General features: G+C 35.0%; 3 protein-coding genes and 2 pseudogenes across 5 annotated transcripts; 4 read left to right on the forward strand and 1 right to left on the reverse strand.

Moving 5' to 3' along the window:
- Positions 1 to 2,152: 2,152 nt before the first annotated feature.
- Positions 2,153 to 4,544, forward strand: LOC120120190 (nitrogen regulatory protein P-II homolog). The gene is made up of 9 exons (XM_039139871.1): positions 2,153 to 2,248; positions 2,308 to 2,351; positions 2,488 to 2,535; positions 2,660 to 2,687; positions 3,219 to 3,306; positions 3,461 to 3,528; positions 3,623 to 3,691; positions 4,148 to 4,183; positions 4,301 to 4,544. Exons 1-8 carry the CDS (start codon positions 2,153 to 2,155, stop codon positions 4,148 to 4,150), a joined length of 444 nt encoding a protein of 147 aa, XP_038995802.1. The 3' UTR covers positions 4,151 to 4,183; positions 4,301 to 4,544.
- Positions 4,545 to 7,680: 3,136 nt separating this feature from the next.
- On the forward strand, positions 7,681 to 9,753 carry LOC120120219 (ADP-ribosylation factor 1). 2 transcript variants are annotated; one of them, XM_039139899.1, is made up of 7 exons: positions 7,681 to 7,833; positions 8,277 to 8,433; positions 8,529 to 8,599; positions 8,969 to 9,088; positions 9,212 to 9,330; positions 9,416 to 9,497; positions 9,597 to 9,753. In XM_039139899.1, exons 2-7 carry the CDS (start codon positions 8,286 to 8,288, stop codon positions 9,600 to 9,602), a joined length of 546 nt encoding a protein of 181 aa, XP_038995830.1. In that variant the 5' UTR covers positions 7,681 to 7,833; positions 8,277 to 8,285; the 3' UTR covers positions 9,603 to 9,753. The 2 variants fall into 2 exon arrangements, with proteins under 2 accessions (XP_038995830.1, XP_038995831.1); XM_039139900.1 differs by lacking the exon at positions 7,681 to 7,833 and adding an exon at positions 7,932 to 8,015.
- A 1,595-nt stretch (positions 9,754 to 11,348) lies between these two features.
- LOC120120191 lies at positions 11,349 to 12,722 on the reverse strand (annotated as a pseudogene).
- A 1,717-nt stretch (positions 12,723 to 14,439) lies between these two features.
- Positions 14,440 to 16,137, forward strand: LOC120120176. Of its 2 annotated transcripts, none has more exons than XM_039139861.1 (5): positions 14,440 to 14,730; positions 14,820 to 14,938; positions 15,013 to 15,201; positions 15,828 to 15,879; positions 15,956 to 16,134. In XM_039139861.1, exons 1-5 carry the CDS (start codon positions 14,455 to 14,457, stop codon positions 16,067 to 16,069), a joined length of 750 nt encoding a protein of 249 aa, XP_038995792.1. In that variant the 5' UTR covers positions 14,440 to 14,454; the 3' UTR covers positions 16,070 to 16,134. The 2 variants fall into 2 exon arrangements, with proteins under 2 accessions (XP_038995792.1, XP_038995793.1); XM_039139862.1 differs by having other exon boundaries at positions 14,595 to 14,730; positions 14,854 to 14,938; positions 15,956 to 16,137.
- A 3,210-nt stretch (positions 16,138 to 19,347) lies between these two features.
- Positions 19,348 to 19,961, forward strand: LOC120120192 (annotated as a pseudogene).
- Positions 19,962 to 20,580: the final 619 nt, after the last annotated feature.

Genomic DNA, 20,580 nt, shown 5'->3' on the forward strand with positions numbered 1-20,580 from the left:
GATACACTATATAGTGCATCGATGCATACCTTCATTAAAAGATGGAAATAACTTTTCTTTTAGCCTAAGAAATGATAGTTTAGAATATATTAATTAGTATACTAATAATTATCAACGAATTACTATGTAGATACAGAGCTTAATCAAGTTCACGAACAATTGCCCAGTAAGATCGATCAAGGAAAAAGCAAGGAAATATAGGTGAGTGCATATGTATAGTATGATTATAGAAATATACTCAATTCTAGACTTGTGATAAGTCTAGATTTTATATCTTGATACATGATCATATTTGTATTATGAGACATGACATGAATTCATATAAAATGCATTATGTGACATGAATGTGCAGGAAAAGTTATATGAGCTATGTGAAAAGGTAAGAATTTACATGTCTACGCGATATAAACTACGTGAAATGTAAAAGCCCATGTTATGTAGATGAGAACTATAGGTATAGTTGGCATGCCAAGGGTAGAGGGTCTACGCGGTCCTTCAGGACAAAATTCTATGCTGTCATTCGGGATCTATATATATTCTTTGGAACATGTGTGAAGTATTGGGAGACACATACTTGATCCCTAGTATATGTATATGATTCTTAAGGAAATCTATGTGGTCCTTATGGACATTATTATATGGCACTACGGTGCAATTCTACGCGGCACTTCGATGCATTTATACGAGCTGTGGTGACATCATAGTGCACAACCTCACAATACTCACATACCTTAGGTTCTCAATATGATATCATGGGACAATAAATTTGTTAATACAAATTCATGAATGTTAAAGTTATATGCTTACAGGTAAGGATAATGGTGATGTAAACTACATGGATTAAGTATACGCTTTCATCCCATTTCATATCATTATGACATTTTCATTATATTTCCTTGTTATTATTATTACATTGCCTCACTAAGTCGATGACTTAGCGTGTGAGTGTTCACACGTAGGATCCAAGAAAGTAGACGAGACAGATTAAGCAGTTGGACAGCATTACTCCTGCAACCATCAGATCAGAAGCAACTTAATCAGTAGGTCATTTTGTTATGTAAATGGAAGTTGGCATGTAATTAAAGGGTTAAGTTGTGTATGCTCTGAATATTTTGGTAAACTTATATTACCATATGTATATTAGCGTATTTTCGTAATATAAGTTCAAGTATTTTGCTATTATTTGTTAAGAGTTGTGTTTTAAAAGTCAATGTAATACCTTTGACTCGTATCCGGGTCGGGTACGGGTTGGGGGTGTTACAAGATGAGAAGTGTTATATCAACACCAACCGAAAGAGAGATTTTTTAATTTTGATGTCTTTGAAGAATAAGAAGAAAAGTCAAACGGTTGATCAAATATGTTAAACCAACCCAATTCAATTTGTAACAAATGATACTGTTAATGACCAATTTATAACAAACGATAACGATAGTGACCAATTTACGTAATTTACCTAATAATACTATTTTGAAAAATTTTTAATACTCTTTTTTAACGAAAAAATATTAAAAATGTATAATATTGAAATAACAACAAATTTAAACTTTCAAATCATAAAATTTAACCACTATTCGATCTATTTCATAATCGATAAGCCCGATTCAATTAAACTATTCTCATTGAGACAATTTGTTATTTCTTTTTATCATATTATTATTTCTTTCTAAATCATTCAAATTGAAACTTTAAAATATGTTAACCTGATGACTCGATATTTTGCTAATTATCAATATGGGCGGCTCAAATTGCAAGATCTAGTTTTGAGAGTCCAAATTGCATACGTAATCGAACATTCTTGATATATTTGTAAATTGTTCGAATTAAAATATTATAATATTTTGATTTATTTTGATTGATAATTTAAATTGTTTTTTATTTTACAATCATAATATAAACGTTCCTCCTTTTATGCTTGGGAAAAATTCTACACGATGTGTGATTTGCAACAAACGTTATTCGAGCATTCCTCTGATGGGCTTCATTTTCATAAAACGTAGGCAGGGCAGCCCGTCTACGTAAACTGCGAAGGTTTCGCTTTCAAGCATTTAAAAGCCTTGTTTTACCGACAGCAGGCTATCGTTTAGCGTTAACTTCGAGGATCTGAAGTCCGCTTTACACTCCCAAAACTCGCCCTTTTCATCTTCTTCAGACATGGTTACTGTAGCATCATCAAACCTGCTTTCTCCTCTTCATTCTCCTTCCCATGGTAAAAAAGACTATGACTATCCTCCCATTTCTACTTCTTTTGTTCCCAGGTTTAAAGATTCCCATTTATCTAAGCCTAAACCCACACTCAAACGCTCAAGGAATGCTTCACTTCTTCCTCTAATCAGAGCCCGAAACGCTCCTGGTATGGCTCTTTAGCTTACCAACAGTTACATAGCTTTACCACCTTTTATTTCGCTCTATTTGTTTCTTCACTGGAATGCATAGAAACGGGTTCCTCAAATTTTACTGGGTTTTTTTTTCTTTGTTTCTATTGCTAGTGGATTATACCCCGACGCAGAATTTTATAAAATTGAGGCGATTATAAGGTGTTCACTGTTTTCTTTCTTAATAATTTTAAAGCGCGTGGGATTATGGTTAATCTGTTAGTTTATAGCATATGTGATTTAATTTGGGTTTCTTTTTGTTTTTACGGATCTTTGAACTGAATAGACCATGGCGAGTTCAGCAGGTTTCTTCGGTAAGAACTACTATAACTTCACTAGTGATGTATGCATAATGCATTCTCATTTGTTTCCAGTTTTCGTTACTGTCCTTTGAGTTGATAGTACTAAAATGTTGTGTGATGTGACAATGTATGCTTAGAATTTGCATCTATGGTCTAGATTTTGGCATACTAGCAGTGATTTGAGCATTACTTCCTTAATTCGTGTTCAAATTCAACCTTGAATCGGAAGCCTTGTAATGGTACTGAGGCATTATTCTGGCACTCTTCCATGTCAATGCATCGGTTATGCGGAGTAGTCTGGTCAAGTTACAGTGTGCATCGTCACTGTTTCAAAAGATGAGCTGATTATGCTTAATAAGTATATAAACGCCTTTTGGTTCACATCGAAATTGAGGTTTCTTTTTTAAAACAATAATACTTATTGTAGACTTAAAAGTTTTAAAGCTTGGTTTAGTTTCTCCTCAAGCCCTCCACGTTTACTGAAGAAATGGGCTAACCGAATAGTGTTTTGATCTAATTTTTAGTTTCTTTTCTTAAAAAAAGGCTCTTCTTCAAATGGGTATTCGTGGTGTTACGGTCTCTGATGTTCGAGGCTTCGGTGCTCAAGGAGGTTCAACAGAGAGACACGGAGGTAAGCTCTGGTTATATACAAGGGGCTGAAAGTTGCACCTTTTGATATTTGAAATTCAACAGATTTTTAGTCCATTTCTCCTCTTTCTTAGACAGACCTCGGTATGCTGATATTCCCTTTTTTAACTTTAGCCTTCATGTTTATTATTCATTAGGCTCGGAATTTTCAGAAGACAAGTTTGTTGCTAAAGTCAAGATGGAGATTGTGGTGAGCAAGGACCAGGTATATACATGCATAATCCAAAGAGTCATTTCTCCTATACATGAATGATTTGGTATTATATTAATATCATTTCTAAATGATTATCCTGCCAAAGGTGGAATTTGTGATAGACAAGATAATTGAGGAAGCAAGGACTGGTGAAATTGGTGATGGCAAGATTTCTGTAAGAACTCGAACTGTTTACTCTCTGTATCTAATACTGTAGTAATTTTCTTTCGTCGAAATTTATGGCTTCGAACTAGCAGGTTAAGTACAAAACCTCTTTAATGAGAAACTTTAGCCTAGTTTTGTTCTTTTGTGAAGGCAAAATGGTCACGCTACCAAACATATGATATGATGTGATGGGTTTATCCGGTGATCAAATTCTCCATGTTTGTTCTGGCATTCGGAAAAAATTAGAATATTGGTCGAATGCTGCATTTTGAATTCTCCCTGTTTATTATTCTTCCTTTTCTTGTGTCCTAGCCATTAGCCACATATGAATGAATGAAATTGTTAGTGAAAGAGTCCAAATGATCTGATTTCATGCCTGTAAAGAGTTTAAGCTGTTGGTTGTCGATTAATGCTGATATCTTTCAACTGCCGATCAAACTTCTGATGATGTTTGCTGCTTCTACAGTGATACCTGTAGCAGATATTATAAGAGTTCGCACAGGTAATTTTCTATTAACCATTCAGGATTTAATATGAATAATTTCTTCGCTTTAGCAACTACCATATCAAAGATGACGCCTCTTTAAGCAAGCCCTCGGTAACGTAGACAATTTTTCAGGTGAGCGCGGAGAGAAAGCTGAGAGGATGACCGGAGGCCGTGCTGATATGTCAGCCACTACATTGACCTAAGTTACAATATCGATGTCGCTGATTAGCGGAGCATACACATACTTTAAGCATACTGCCTGCTGCTGCATGTTGTAGACATGGAGAAGCTTATGATAATACTGCCATTGTTGCGTATTAATATTTCCTGATGCTGGAATGAATAAGTAAAAGAAAGGACTAGTCATGGAGTTTTACCACCTTATTAAGTGATTCTGCTGTTCTTCATAGTTCTGAATTAGGTGGGTCAAATTATGGTCTTGGTCCCTCTATTAATTCAAACATGGATTTAGTCTTTTTTTTTAAAAAAATAATTTGACATAATTTAGGCTTTTTATATAATAGTCAGTTAGGCCAAATAGTTACACCATTAATCACCCTGTTTAATTTCATGTTGACGTTTGTAATACAATTTCATGTTAGAATTCAATCAGTATTTTGGAATTTTTAACGATGTTAGTTACTTGGATTAACTGATGATGTAATAAAAGTAAAGGATTAAATTTTTTGAAATACGCTTAGTAGTAGAAAATCTCTTAGGTCTCTATATTATCAAAATTAAGCAATTTGTCCCACTAAAGAAGCAATTTAGCCCTGTGAATTTGAAAAGTGAGCAATTATTAACATTTTTCATAAGTTTTATATAATTTTGATTGATATGATACTCAAATTAATATTTAGTGTTTACATATTATGCTAAAGTGGTCCCAATCTTAGAAAACCAACAAGTGAAGCGTTCAACATTTGTATAATTTGTACATTATGTGTTGATTTTTTTCTTAATTAAGATCAAGATGACATAATATGAAATGTTAGGGATTAAGTTCTTTATTATATCAATAAAAAAAAATATGTAAAATTGATGGAAAATATTAAAGACATGATCAATTGTTCACTTTCGAAAATGATAGAAATTAAGTTGTTTCTCTTTTATTTATAGGGACCAATATGCCCAATTTCAAATTGAGAGGTACCTAAGAGACCTTTTCACCAAAAGTTCACTATTTATTGAAGTTTCTTTTAGGGAAAAAAATCTCGAGAGGAATCGACTACCGACCTTTTATTTAGTGGAAGGACGGCGATGTACAACGCGTGCATAAAAAGCGTCGTGATAACGGCGTTATAAGGTAAGAAGCTAGGAGCCTCGGAACAATAAAAAAAATGGGATAAACTACAAAAAAAAAAAAAATGGTCAATTTTGTTTGAGTTTTATAATTTTTTTGTGAGTGAATTCAGAAAAATATAAGATTTAATCATTTTCGTTTCGTTTTAGTTAATATTTGGTCACTTTCGTTTCGTTTTAGTTAAAATTTGGTCACTTTTATTTTGTTTTAATTAAGATGTGGTCATTGAAGGTTAACGACAGTAAAACCTTAACATTTTGCTTATGTGACACGGTAAATTTATAAAATTAAAATTATATCATTCGTATGTAGGTATACATGGATTAAGTTTTGGCAATTTTCCTTTCATATTTGTACACTTTTGTTCACCAAATTTAAAAAACATAAGTTTTGGTCACTTAAGTTATTGTTTTATTAAGTTTTGGTCACATATGTTATTATTTTATTAAGTTTTGATCACTTGGACGTTGAATGTCATTAGTTTGATGACATGACCTGTCAGTGAAATGGTTTAATTTTTATTTTAAGCCTTAAAATTTAGACAAAATATTGATTATGAATTTTTATGTAAGTTCAAATTAGTCTAGGGATAACATTTTAATTTACCTATTTTTTAATATGTTTCTCCCTAACCTCCAATATTGCTCATCTTCTCTTCTCTTCTCCTTCAAGCATCTTTGCTCCATTGCAATAGCCCTATTGTTTCTAATTATCAGCTGTAATTATTTGAAGTCAAATTAGGTGGGTTCTCAGTTGTAAGAAAAATATATAAAAAGAAGTAATGAAGATCGTGAAAAATACAGAGAATTTGTCATAAAAACTTTGAAAAGATTCACCACCACGACGATGCCACCACCTCGATACGAGAAAACAAAAACTTCTTCAATGGCGGTGTTGTTGACGCATATTACCAGTTTTCCATCTTTGACTCATTGTTGAACAACGAAATCCTTGTGATGTGAAAGATCGTCGAGAATGTTTGTCGCATCCGAACGTGATCGACCTCCACGACGTTTATGAATATCTAATTGGCACTCACTTAATACTGGAGCTCTACTCCGACGATGAGTTATTCGATCGGAACATCGCAAAAATGAGATACTCGAAGGTCGACGCGGTGGTGGTGGTGCGATAGATTGCGTAGGTCGCAAGGGTTAACGATGATCATAGGGATTTATAATTGGAAAATTGTTTGTTATTGAGCAAAAACAAATATTTGAATTTAAAGTTTATGGATTTTTTTATTTAGTTCAGTGGATGAATTCACGGATCTAGTTATCGGGTTGTTTGGATCAATTGATTATGTTTCACCAAAGGCGGTTTCTTAATGAAAAATCACCACAAAGAGTGATATTCGATTATCAGGTTATTTGAATCCATTCACTTGTCTTCTTTTTCCTTGTTGGATTTGACATTCTACAATCTCAATCTTTGGAAATTAAATTTTAGTTTGTGTAACTGAGATTACCCAGCTTCATCTTATCTATATATGCTTACCCTCTTATTTTTCTCTAAACTTGTGGTGATATTATTTGTTATCGAAAATTAGAAATATTTCATTATTCTTGAAATCCAGCATAAGTCATTGAAAGAAGACAAATGGAGCAATGGAGCATAGATGTCTGAAGAAGAAGTAAAAAGAAGATAAACAATGGGATTGAGAAGAAAACTTATTAAAAATGGATAAATTGAATTGTTGTCAAACTAATTGAATTTACAAAAAGACTCATAATTAGTATTTTGTTTAAATTGTAGGGGTTAAAATAAAAATCAAATTATTTTACTATCGGGTCACGTCATCAAACTAACGACATTCAACGTCCAACTTACCAAAACTTAATAAAACGATAAAGTGAGTGCCAAAAATTTAATAAAACAATAACGCAAGTGACCGAAACTTATTTTTTTTTTAAATTCAGTGAGCAAAAACATACAAATATAAAAGGAAAGTGACCAAAACATAATCCGCGTATTATCTACATGAAAATGATATAATTTTAATTTTATATATTTATTGTGCCACATCAGTAAATCATTAAAGATTAACGGTCGTTAACCTTCAATGACCATATCTTAATTAAAATGAAACGAAAGTGACCAAATCTGATATTTTTTGAAATTAATGAGAAAAAGTTTGTAAAACTTAAACGAAATGACTATTTCTATAGTTTACCCTAAAAAAATGGGCAGACGGCGTTCCGTTAAACTAAGATTCTGTTTTGGATTTATAAATAGAATGACCAATCTCCAAATACGCGTAAATTCACTGGAAGACAGCTCCTTCGATTTTGGGAGAGACGTGTAGATCTTCGATCCTCTCCTTTGATCGGCTTCGCGTAATAATCGACCTCGTTTCTCTCAGGCTAGTCTCTCTCTCTCTCTCTCTCTCTCTCTCTTCTTAAAAACTAAAGAATATTCTCGTTTTTCACAGAATTTTTCCGATCTGTATTTATTTCTTTAGAATTATGACTTTAATTTTTGTTTAAATATATTGAGTTTTTAATCCTTTGCGTTGTTTCATCTGCTCTGATTATTTGAAGCATTGTAAGTTCTTTGAATTGCTTCGATCTTCGTTTTTCGAATTGATTTCTTGCATATTTTATTGATATATAGATTTCCGTGTGTTGATCTGGAATAATTTATGTTCTGTTTGGTTTCCGATCACCTCTCCAACCATTCTATGCTTCTTTCAAATATAACCGTGGGATCTACTCCGATCTTGTACACTGAGAATTATTTTTGATGATTTGATTTCAAATAAATTGATGACTATCGGAACTGAATGGTTGATATCGGTGTTTGCAGACGTGAAAAATGGGGCTGTCTTTCGGGAAGCTATTCAGCCGGCTTTTCGCCAAGAAAGAGATGCGCATACTGATGGTTGGACTTGATGCCGCTGGTAAAACCACAATTCTTTACAAGCTTAAGCTGGGAGAGATTGTGACTACCATTCCCACCATAGGTAAGCCGCTATTTCTGCCTTTTATAGTTTAGCATTGAGCTTTCATTTGTTTAAAAGATGGCTAATTATGATATATTACTATTATTATCTTGTAGGTTTCAATGTTGAGACTGTGGAATACAAGAACATCAGTTTCACTGTTTGGGATGTTGGTGGCCAGGACAAGGTACCGTGTTTTTGTTTTCTTCAATTTTGATATTATTAACTGTAAAAAACTGCATCAAAAGGTTCTCGTCTAGGGCAGCTTCCGATGTATTTTTTTTTAATTATAATAGCCATGGATGGGAATGTGCTGGTCTCATAGATTCTATCAACTATATCTTGATAAACTGACTACTTTGTAGTTTCCTGAAATGAGGTGACATGGACTGGATCTTCATTTAGTATAAGGTCGTTGCTTAGCAGTCAAAATTGTACCTTTTGTTTTGTTTATTGTAGATCTTGTTTGATCTTTTAGAATAATTAAAAAAAGTGCATATGGTGTCTGTTTATCAGTTTTAATCAATTGTCCTATTTGCTTTGATTTTCTACATAGATCCGACCATTGTGGAGGCATTACTTCCAAAACACACAAGGACTTATTTTTGTGGTTGATAGCAATGATCGTGATCGTGTTGTTGAAGCTAGAGATGAGTTGCACAGGATGTTGAATGAGGTATCTGAGCAGTAAAGTTTCTTGTTACCGTTCAAATATTGCTACTAACACGGTTGTGAGGTTCTTGGATGGAAAAGGGTGGTTCAGCCTACATTTAACATACTATTTTATGTGCATTGGCAGGATGAGTTGAGGGATGCTGTACTGCTAGTTTTTGCAAACAAGCAAGATCTTCCAAATGCCATGAATGCTGCTGAGATTACTGACAAGCTTGGTCTGCATTCTCTTCGCCAGCGCCACTGGTAAGAGGAACAGTTCCCTGTGTCTCGTATCAGACACTCTCTAGTTGTGGTTATTGTATATCATAAACTACAATACATTTTGCAGGTACATCCAGAGCACGTGCGCCACTTCCGGTGAAGGACTGTACGAGGGGCTGGACTGGCTCTCCAACAACATTGCAAACAAGGTAAGCTCACACACCGATAACCTTATAGTTAAAACTGAAGTTGTCTGATTCTAAGCCTTTGGCTTCTTCAGTTTCTGATATTTTGAACACAATTTGCAGGCATAGACAGCATAACCGGGTTGTCAGTCTCACTAATGCAGGCCCCTTTTTGAGTTATACGGATGTCTACCCCTGTTTTTCTTAAGTGTTTTGGTTTTATATTCTCGCAAAACGTTGCTATTTGTTTCTTTTAGTACAAGAACAATTGTTTTTCTTTCCTGTGGTATTGTCTTGAGATATTGCTGCCAAGAAAGAAGGCTAGGACTACTCTTTCCTTGCGGAAATTGGTTGCTGCCTAGTTTCATTATTGTAATGTTAGATATATATATAGACACACGGTATGGTTTGGTTTATTTGTTCCATGAATGCTTGTTTAAGCATGTGCACCCTTTATAGTTTATACTTCATAGAGCTAGGTTCATAATGTCAACAGTTAACCAATTTCTGTCATTCCAAGCTCATGCAAGGTTTTGAAGCTAGGAATGGCTTGTTGAACAGGAGATACACAGGCGTGGCTAAGATCTGTTTTAAGTTATTGTATTATTCACGCTTAACAATCAATACCCTAAAATAAATTCACAGAACTAAGATATGCGTTTCATCAATGAATCTGCATATAGCCTTTTCTTAAGATAAAGTCATTGTACAGGATTTTTCCCAACATAAGCATGTAGAGTAAAAGAACAAACTCGATCTATATATCCTTTAAAACCAATATTTATTTATTTATTAAAAGAATCTTATTTCAAAGCATATTTCAGAATTAATCAACAGCTCACAGTAATAGAAATTAATGGTTGAATGTCTAATTGCTTACAAATTAATAAATTATTTCGGTACTTTGAAAAACAACATAAATGAATTTAGGGTTTCTTATGATTATATAAGATGTACAAATTAGATAATTTGAGAGTAGAATAATTTTATACAAAAGATAACACGAAATGAGAGCAAGTCCGAATGATATTGTAAAACAATTTAAAAAATAATAATTTAGCCCTCGAACTTTATAAAAAATATCATGCTAATACCATGAACTATCACATCAATAATGTGAACCGTCCCTCTATTCTATATTACTTTGTAGAACATGTTCTCTACTCTTATAAATAGGAGTTCTCGCAACAAATTAAAAGATTTTTTAACAGTTTGACACGACATTCTTATTTCAAAAGCTCTCTCAATACTTTCATTTGCTCAACTTTGATATCGGTCACACCCAACTAATTCCAGTAGCTTTCTACCTTATCAACTATCATATGTCGATGTGTTCAGTATTATAAAATTTGCTCTAATATTTCTCTCCACTGTATCCCCTACATTCCGTTTAACTTGTTTTTTTTCCCTTTACATTTCTCTCTCCTAAAGAATCGTCTACAATTAGAAAGATTTCAAACCCCAACAGAATAGTTTGCAAGGAAAACGTGACACCTATATACAATGACGGATCTATAAATGTTTTTTAGGATAGACATATACAAGGTAACAACAAAGAAATTTTAAATCGTTTAAACACATAAAATTTTAAGATTGACACTATTAATAAAATAAGAAATTAGAGAAAATTTGAATTTCAAGATAAATACATTTCCATCCCGACTATATGGGACTTATATACATTAAATAACACTTATTCTCATCCGATACATTATATAATATTAGTTGACTTTTTGATAAAATAGAGTCGTAGTTTAAGAATATAAAACGATCGTAATTATCGATTTCCACCCTTTAAGGTTTATTGTATAATTACAACTCGAATCCTAGACCATGTACTTATATGATTTTTGATATTTCAGTATGTTTCTATTTAGTTGAATCCTCGCAAGAGCATGAAAATTGTCTTAGCTTAACAAATCCAATATATCGTCGCTGGGACGAAGCTTGAAGAGGTCAAGACGGAAATCCCCCAAGCGTGTGGAGTAGGCAGCCTTCTTGTACTCGCCCCATGTAAACGCCCTATAAAGCCTAGGCTTTTGGGGTGACACAAACTGCGGCAGAGGTGATATGGTTCCGGTAAGAGGCGGCGCTCCGAAATACATCATCGACATCCGTGAATTCCGAGACAAGTTCGCCAATGCCATATGCCTCGCACTCACAAATCTGTCATTCGTTAGAACCTGTCAAATACCCCCAAACACTTGGTTATAATTAAATTCAAATCGAATCAATTTGGATTATAAAATTTTGGAGAAAATCATTTTACTTTTAGCATGCAGAGTAACATTATTGTAATTATAAAAACTGACCCGCAAGGCATCCCTGATGATCACATAGAATTGAGTCGGGTCAGGACGAACCGGGATCCAAAACCCATCATGCAAACAGATTTCAAGTCCAGCAACATTGTTGGATCGTAACACGGTGAGGATCTGAGGGTCCGAATGCTCTCCAAATCCGATTTGATCCTCTTTGCAAGCTTTAGAAGAGGGGTCCTGATTGTTCACTGCCGGATAATGATTGAACCTCAGGACTGAGTCACTTTGGACGTCTCTGATTTGCCTACTGAAGACGTGCTTATCCGGGATCCATAGACCCTCGGCCACCAGACCAAGAACCTCGCTCGCTAGCTCTTCACTGCTTCTATATAATCATTCGCAGCACAACTGCAAAAAGAAAAATAAAATGGCACTACATCAAACGATTTATCATAATATTTCGATTTATGATCCATGATTTTAATATTGGTCTACTATCGGAATAACAACTCTTATATAATAGTAAAGGTATGATTGGAAATTATTAATAAAAATTCATAATACCCATATTAACTCTAATAGTAATAAAATCGAAAATGTGATAGTAACCGTAATTTAAATTGCTGTTTATCGATTGGAGAAAGGATTGGTGTGAAGAAGAAGATACTCGAGTTCACCCTAATCGCCATTGAGTCCGATGTTTTTGAGACCGTAGCCGAAAGGGGTGGCCGGAACCGCCCGCTGCTTAACACCGGGTGGTTTGCCGAAAGATCGAACACCTTCAGCTTCCAGTCTAGATGTTACCTCCCAAGGGATACCATGGTTGATGACCTTAAAGATACCGTACTCTTCGCAAGCTTTGACGATCAGCTCCGACACTACGGACTTGTCAACTGAAAGATCGACCACCGGAATCCCAACTGCCTTGGTTTTCTTGGCTCTCATACAAGCCGGCGACGACAGCGCAACCATATTTTTTGAGACTAAATCAATAGGAAACTGGAAGATAAAGAATTTAGTAACCGGCAAGGTCGTTGTATCGTATTTTGCTAGTATCAATAATAGTTTGAGTTATAAAGTATACTGAGTGCTCACCAACGCTTCCAACATATTAATTATTGTAAATTATTATCGAACACTTAAACTTACCAATACGAAAAATTAAAATTATCGAGAATCTTGAACACTCAAAACTTCACCAGATGAAATGGAATTCCAACTCTCTCTATATAAAATTATTTTAAATGATTTTGGTGTTTAGAGACCATGTGTTTAATGGTATTTATAGTTTTGATTTTTCATTAAAAAAATCACCTAAAATCACACATTAATTGACATATGCCGCATGTCCATTATCCATAATCGCTAATTAGAACGTGGGATTGTTCTTATTAACTCCCATGAACCATAATGTGGAAATTGCCAACATTTTTTCACTTGGTTTGGAATGCCCATATTTGATATAATGCACAAATTATGATGATATTTTTTTAAAATTAATATCTTTCATGTATCACAGTTTATCTTATATCAATACTTTAATTAAATTTCTTAATAAATAAATTCAATGTTTTTTATAAATTTAAAATTTTAGTGACATTTGTCGAAATAATAAAATTTATGTTGCACAAAAATAAAAAAAAAAATCAAATTTAGTAGAGTTCTATTAAAATTGTTATTATAATAAAAATTATAAAATAGGAACAAGTCTCGTAGACAACATCTTTAAACTCCTATGGTGACATGCCTTTAATCAAAAGTTCAACTAATATATATTCAATGTTAATCTCTTCAATCATATTAAATTATATTTCGTGTGAGGCAGTTTGAAAATACGAAATAAACTCAACATATATAGTGAAAGTAATAGTTAAGATTTGCTTGATATTCTTCTAAAATATAGCACCACTAGTAGACATAAATATTTACTTTGATGTTGAGTTATATGAATCATCATAATCAGTAAAATCTAAATCTGAATCATAATATATAATTAATTTCAAATTATTTGATCGTTATAATATGTTTAAAGCTAATAGATAATAAAAAGATGATCAAATAACTAGTCTATTATTTTTCTAATAAATAATAATAAAAAATACTAAATTAATAATTATTATTTTACAACACCCAAAAATCGAATCTTAATTATTATTTTAATATATTTGTGGATTATTATTTTAGAGTTTAAATTTTCAATTTGTTTCATATACTCTTTTGATAATTTGTTAGTTAAATTTATTAATTTATATTTATACTAAGCTTTATATAATATCATAATATTTTAGCTACAGTTAAAAAATAATTTAAAAATTTTGGTGAGTTTAACTAGCAATGAGACGAGTAACGAGCTTAACGAGTAACGAACTTAATGAACACAAGTTGAGCAATAAATTTTTTTAACAAGTATGAGTCAAGCAAAATTTTAATAAACACGAGTTAAGCAACGAGTCAAGTTGAACAATAATTTTTTTTAACGAATACGAGTCGAATACTACCTAACTCATGATCGACTAGCTTGATAACCGCCCGTTTTTCTCTGCCCATTGTGTTTTAGTAGGATCTAACGGGAACTGAAACATAAAATGACTTTTCCTTTTTCTTTTTTTGAAAGACGGTATGTGGTTCAGATTGATCTAAATTAGGTCCAGACCAACTCTAAAACTGAAGTAGCAATGTCAAAAAATCTTTGCCTGTTTGTAACTTGAGGGGATAAAAGCATGCCCAGCCTCATGTCTTTACCTTCTTCCACTCACCTGCTTCTTCCTAAACTCCCTCAAAATATTAACTTCAAATCTGTTGGGTCTATAAATTGTTGCAGTCTAAGAAAACAGAGCAAGCCAAGTCTAAGAACCTCTTGGCCTTCCATCTCTCTATCCCTTTTCGGTTCTGGTTTCATTTTGGGTCCCCTCATCGATGGTCTTCATTCAAGGGTCGACCTTGTGGTCTACCAAAATGGAGCAATAAACATCGGTCCGCTCCACACCAACATATGGGTAAATTCATAATTGGCTTCTTTAAGTTACCCTCTTCTTTAAAGCTTCTTAATTTCACTTTTCAGAGATCAAATTCCTTGGTGTTCTAGGTCCCTCCTTTGCTGGGATTGTTTTACTGTACAGTTGGGTTGCTGCAACTCTTCTTGGATGAAAAGGAGAATCAAAATGTTCCTCAGGGAAGTCTGGAAAAAGCTGTTGGATCTCTTATGTGAGTCTATCTATGTTTTTTTATAGTTTCTAAATTGTCGTGAATTGAATTCTCCGATGGTTTTGTGAAAACAGAGCATTGGTACTGTTTATCGGACTGAGCTCTGAAATGTATAAAAATGGAGTTCCGGACAACGTTGAGGCGTACGTTTTGTTTGCTGCGGCAGAGCTTTTATGGTTCTCGCTAGATAGGACACGTCTGGGTTTCGCCCTAGCATCTGTCATTGGCATTTGCTGCCCCTTGGCTGAAATTCCATTGATGAAGTAAGAGCTCGCTCGACTTCTCTGTTTGTATGGATTCATAATTTCACAAAAAGGTGGTTTTAGTCCCTTTACTATGCTGGATTTGGATTTAATCCTCTCTACTTAATTTGGCATGATTGAATCATCTACCTTTATTACGTTTATTAGTGAATCTAAAATTATAACATTGTTAACCGATGCACTAAAGTGATGACATGAACTTTTATAGTAAGAAATTTATATGAACTTTCTTTGTTATAAGAAAATTATCGACTATGGTTTAACACTATTATTAATTTAAACTTACTGATAACGTTATAAAACAAGTGTGAAACCAACTACCAATTGAATGAGAATTTCGATCTTCTAAGCAATGTCAGAATTCAAACCTTAATGTTGTAAATAGAACAACTGATTTGAAACGGACATCTCATAACGGGCTTGTACAAAATCTGAATTAGTTAGTCGATAAGTCAAGTACCGGTGATCATATCAGGGAAAAAAGAAGATTAAATTATGCCAGATTGAAGTAGAGAATTAAACCTTAAGTTTCAGCATAATGGAGGGAGTGAAACCCGAATTAGACCCACGAAATAATTAGAAGCATTACTGTTGATTAGAGTGTTTTAATGCTTAATCTCGTGCAGGTTTTTCCATCTCTGGTACTACCCACAAGCAAATATTGAGATCTTTGGGCAGGTAACTGAAGGGAACTTTATAGGTTTTTTATGAAATTGCGTGGCATTTTAAGTTAAGAGGTAGTGTTTTTATGCAGGGACTTGTTACATGGACAGTCACCTGCTATTTTGCCTACACTCCATTCCTGGTATGTTTATCCCGCTGGCTGCAGTCCACCATTACTGCTACTGATACACAGAAGAGCGAGTGAGTAACTGATGAGGAATTGCTTCTCCTGTCTATCTAATATTTACTAGTGATTTGGGTTCCCAAATGGAATCTTCGAGTTTCTTTACAGGGTTTCATGTATGTTAAGGGATGAATAAAGGATTTTATAAGTTTGTCCCTTAAAATTTTATATGTTTACTTCTTAAAACAAAGTCTTGGTACCATGTTAAGTTCATTAGTTTTTCTCACGTTTTTTTTTTCCTTCAAACTTTTCTTTGCTTCACTATTATTACTTCAAAAACATCACAGAATTCAAGACCTTCCTACTTATAGATATGATAACACACTACTCGCAGAAAATTCCTCACTCCTCTATAGCAGCTATCCAGCTGGCACAAGCTGGCAACTATTCACCCTAACAAATTATTAACAATTCACGTCACTTGCATGCATTTATAATTCATAACGTAATATTGTAATATCAACATTCACCCTACTTAGTAAACTTGAAGAACCATCACCACAAACAACATACAACTTTTGACGAAAAACTGGAAAATACGCTGGGAAAGAGGTTTAGTAAAACCATCGGCTATTTAAAAACGACCAGGAACGCAATTAACACAGGCAGAGCCAATTTCTCCCTAACGAAATCAACGTTAAGTTCAACATGCTTAGATCAAACATGAAAAACAAGGTTAGCACTCATGGCAACTGCACTCGTACTGTCACTTCAAACAGTTGGAATATCTCCACAAACAATACCCATATCGTTAAGCAAAGCTTGTAATCACACAAGCTCAGAAACCACGTCAGCAATCCCACGATACTCGGTCTCTGTTGTAGACCCCGAGACAGACCATTGTTTCTTTGAGCAATAAGAAATCAAATTATCACCAATATACACACAAAAGTCAGAAATTGATCTTTTGTCATCCGAATTGCCAGCCCAATTTGCATCCGAAAAAACACGTAAAGCAAGATCACTCCTAGAAGCACGAAACAATAACCCATAATCCATCGTACCACTCAAGTATCGTAAAATACATTTGATAGCTAACCAATGCAGCTCACAAGGTTGATGCATGTACTGAGCAACACAACTAACACTGAATGAAATATCGGGGAGAGTATGGCTCAAATATTGCAAATCACCAACCACACTTTGATAGAGTTGGGGATCGTCAAGAGGACGACCACCATCCCGAGATTGGGCGTAGAAAGCATTGGTGTTGGGACAGCTCGAGCATCACCCATATCCGCTCGTTTTCGGAGTTCACGAATATATTTGCGTTGGCTTAATAATAAATCCTCTTCACAACGATGAACTTCCATACCAAGAAAGAAATTCAAGTCACTAAAATCTTTTAGAGAAAATTCTTTACCAATAACTCAAACAACATCGTCAATTAATTCATCACAATTGCCAGTGATAGTTATATCATCAATATAGACAATAACATGCACAGAACGCACCCCATCTAGCTTAATAAATAATGAGACATCGGTTTGAATGCCAACAAATCCAATGCCAAGCAAAAAAGAACAAAGTTTAGAATACCAATTTCGAAGAGTCCTTTTCTAACTTGCAAACCAAATGCTCCCCGATGGCCAATTTTTGTTCAAAACCAGGAGGTTGTACCATGAACACATCTTCAACCAATTCTCCATTAAGAAATACATTGTTAACATCCACTTGGCGTAACTTCCAATTTGTTATGAACCATCAAGGATAACACCACATTCACAATGGAAGACTTAACAACCGGACTAAAAGTATCGCGAAAATCAAGACCCGAAACTTGAAAAAAACCTTTCGCAACAAGTCGAGCTTTGTAGCGTGCCACCGAACCATCTGGATTACGCTTTATTCTAAACAACAACTTAAAACCAATCGATGTTCTATCCACAGGTAACGAAATAAGCCTCCTTGTGCCATTCTTTATTATAGCCTTATACTCGTCAATAACCGCTTGTTTCCATTGAGGCGAAGCAAGCGCTTCTTTGATCGTGACTGGCTCTACCTCATCACAACATTCTTCCATTGCATAAAAAATACGAGGTTTAAAAACTGCAAGTTTACTCCGAGTAACCATGGTGTAACTGTTCATCGATACTTGAGAATGAACATCACGATTATCATGCTCCGAAACAGGTGCCAAGGAATTAATATCACAGTCCAATGAATTTGAATTTGCCAAGGGAGCTACTGCCACTATGTCCAAAGAATTAGCACTACGGTCAACACAAGTCAAACCATGCTCCAATAGTGGTGTTGTCACCACTGCAACATATTGTCCAGGGGCAGCATCACCGCACGGCTCCTGCGCAATAGATATAGGATTTGCACTGTTCCTGAACCACCAAAGAAGCACTAACCACGTCCTCCTTGATTGATGTCACCGCCCCAACAGTCCCATCAACTATAGCACCGACCTACTCACGAGCCATAAATTCACCAGCTTGCTGCCCAGTAGCATAGTCCAAAATTGGTGCACCAGCCTGCCCAGAAACCTCCTCACGCAATAACCGAGACTGGCCAGGTAAAGACACATACATGGAAGCAGTAGACTTTCCCATCTTTTGCCAAACAAAAATATCCTTTGTGATCCAAGTTATACCCAAGAAATGTACAAGGCTCGGAGCGAAAATTAAATTTATGCGACCGGAATGGTCAAAGACATGGAAAACAAGGACTCCAAATACATGTAAATGATCATAGGAAGGCATAACACCAAACAACTTCTCATAAAGAGACATACCTTGAAGGATCTTGGTGGGTAATCTATTGATCAAATGAGCCGTCATCACAACCGCAGAAGACCAAAACTTCAAGGGTAACGAACCTTGAACCAACAAAGTTAGTGTCATATCAATAACATGACGATGTTGGTTCTCAACAACGCCATTTTGTTACGACGTATAAGGACTGTTGAACTATCAGTTAGGTTGTTTTGATTAGTTAGGGATTAGCATATTATTAAGGGCTATATAAGCCTATTGAATATTGAGCTAAGAAACAGGCTTTGTGGTCTTTTCTATCAGTTTAGTAAAATCCTATTTCTCTTTCATTTGTATTTTTCTCACTCTCTAACTATTAGTTTCTCTTCCACTGTTGGTTGCCGCCGTTCGGTGGCTTCCGGCCATCGTGTTGGACCTGCAACACTTCATCATGGTATCATTCGCCAAAGATCCTGATGTCATCTTTCTTCCGTTGTTTTCATTCCGTTCTTTGATCGGGTTCTTCAATAGCTTCGAAGTTTCCTCTGTCGCCTCCTTCTCAGTCGAAGTACACTTTTCTGGGTTTCTACAGCAGCGAGAGAGGCAAAGGAGATCCAATATTGAATCAACAGCAGCAGCAATGGCTAGACAAGCCTCACAACTATCCGATCTTTGTCTTCCCAGATATCCCCGCTCAATTCCCTCTCCTCCTCTTCCTCTTCTCAATTTCTGACCCAGTCACAGACTTTCTCGGCGGCTCCAGCGTCTCAGCCGGCGATTTTCGTAGACAAGAATACTCGTGTTATTTGTAAGGCATTAAGGGAAAAAATGAAACTTTCCACACCGAGCAAGCCATTGAATATGGCACTAAGATGGTTAGTGGAGTTACACCGAAGAAGGGTGGCACAGAGCAGTTAGGACTTCCTGTTTTCAATTCAGTAGCGGAAGCAAAAGTTGAAACCAAGGTCAATGCCTCTGTCATTTATGTTCCTCCACCTTGTGTTGTAGCTGTTATTATGGAGGCTATGGAAGATGAACTGGATCTGGTTGTTTGCATCACGGAAGGAATTCCTCAACATGACATGGTCCGTGTGAAGGCTGCCCTGAATCGGCAATCAAAAACCAGGTTAATTGGTCCAAACTGCCCTGGCATCATTAAACCCGGGGAATGTAAGATTGGAATTTCCTGCAAAGATTGGTGCAACAATGCATGAGCGAGGTTAAGTGTGATTTCTACTACTGATATTGATTCATGGTTCTTCATATTTGGATTTTGATCATCTGAGTTCCAAGTTGGATTACTGCTGATAGATGTTGATAATTGTCCATCACTACTTTTAGTATGTATTGTTGACATATGATGCTTCTCATATTACAGATGTATGTTGTATGTTGCATTTTGATTTGGTTATAAGCTGGTGTTGATGTTGATTTATGGGCATTTCTACAACAGATTTGGGTTGCTCAGTTAATCTCAGCTTGTGTTTCTTTGTTACTTGTTTGTTTCTCTCACAAGGTGAACATGAGACTTTTGAGGCTTAACAACTAAGGTTTCATGGAAAGAAAAATTATCTGGGGAGGGTTAAGAGTTTAACAACCTTGCCTTCCTTAACCAGACAAAATAAGATGTTTTCTTGCCCAAGAGAGACTTCAGATTGCATCTGGGAGCTCGTAGCTTAACCGCCTTGCTTCCAACCAAAAGAAAGTCCCAATAAGTGAAGAGGAAGAACAATTAAGATGAAAAAAAACTCTTGAAAAGAAGAAGAAAAGTCAAGGAAAGTTGAAGAAAATCCGAATAAGTGAGGGAGGACAATGAATTTTTTTTTTTTTTTG

Source organism: Hibiscus syriacus, unplaced genomic scaffold (genome assembly GCF_006381635.1).
Source record: "Hibiscus syriacus cultivar Baekdansim isolate YM2019G1 unplaced genomic scaffold, ASM638163v2 tig00110333_pilon, whole genome shotgun sequence".
NCBI classification, from domain to species: domain Eukaryota; kingdom Viridiplantae; phylum Streptophyta; class Magnoliopsida; order Malvales; family Malvaceae; genus Hibiscus; species Hibiscus syriacus.

Excerpts from the sequence above, each read along its gene's own strand:
- LOC120120190 (XM_039139871.1), top strand. The coding sequence starts at position 2,153 with ATGGTTACTGTAGCATCATCAAACCTGCTTTCTCCTCTTCATTCTCCT. Across the intron at positions 2,536-2,659 it reads AAAATTGAGGCGATTATAAG|ACCATGGCGAGTTCAGCAGG; the intron begins GTGTTCACTGTT and ends TGAACTGAATAG. Across the intron at positions 3,307-3,460 it reads TTCAACAGAGAGACACGGAG|GCTCGGAATTTTCAGAAGAC; the intron begins GTAAGCTCTGGT and ends ATTATTCATTAG.
- LOC120120176 (XM_039139861.1), top strand. The coding sequence starts at position 14,455 with ATGCCCAGCCTCATGTCTTTACCTTCTTCCACTCACCTGCTTCTTCCT. Across the intron at positions 15,202-15,827 it reads GCTGAAATTCCATTGATGAA|GTTTTTCCATCTCTGGTACT; the intron begins GTAAGAGCTCGC and ends AATCTCGTGCAG. Across the intron at positions 15,880-15,955 it reads ATATTGAGATCTTTGGGCAG|GGACTTGTTACATGGACAGT; the intron begins GTAACTGAAGGG and ends GTTTTTATGCAG.
- LOC120120219 (XM_039139899.1), top strand. The coding sequence starts at position 8,286 with ATGGGGCTGTCTTTCGGGAAGCTATTCAGCCGGCTTTTCGCCAAGAAA. Across the intron at positions 8,434-8,528 it reads GACTACCATTCCCACCATAG|GTTTCAATGTTGAGACTGTG; the intron begins GTAAGCCGCTAT and ends ATTATCTTGTAG. Across the intron at positions 9,089-9,211 it reads TGCACAGGATGTTGAATGAG|GATGAGTTGAGGGATGCTGT; the intron begins GTATCTGAGCAG and ends GTGCATTGGCAG.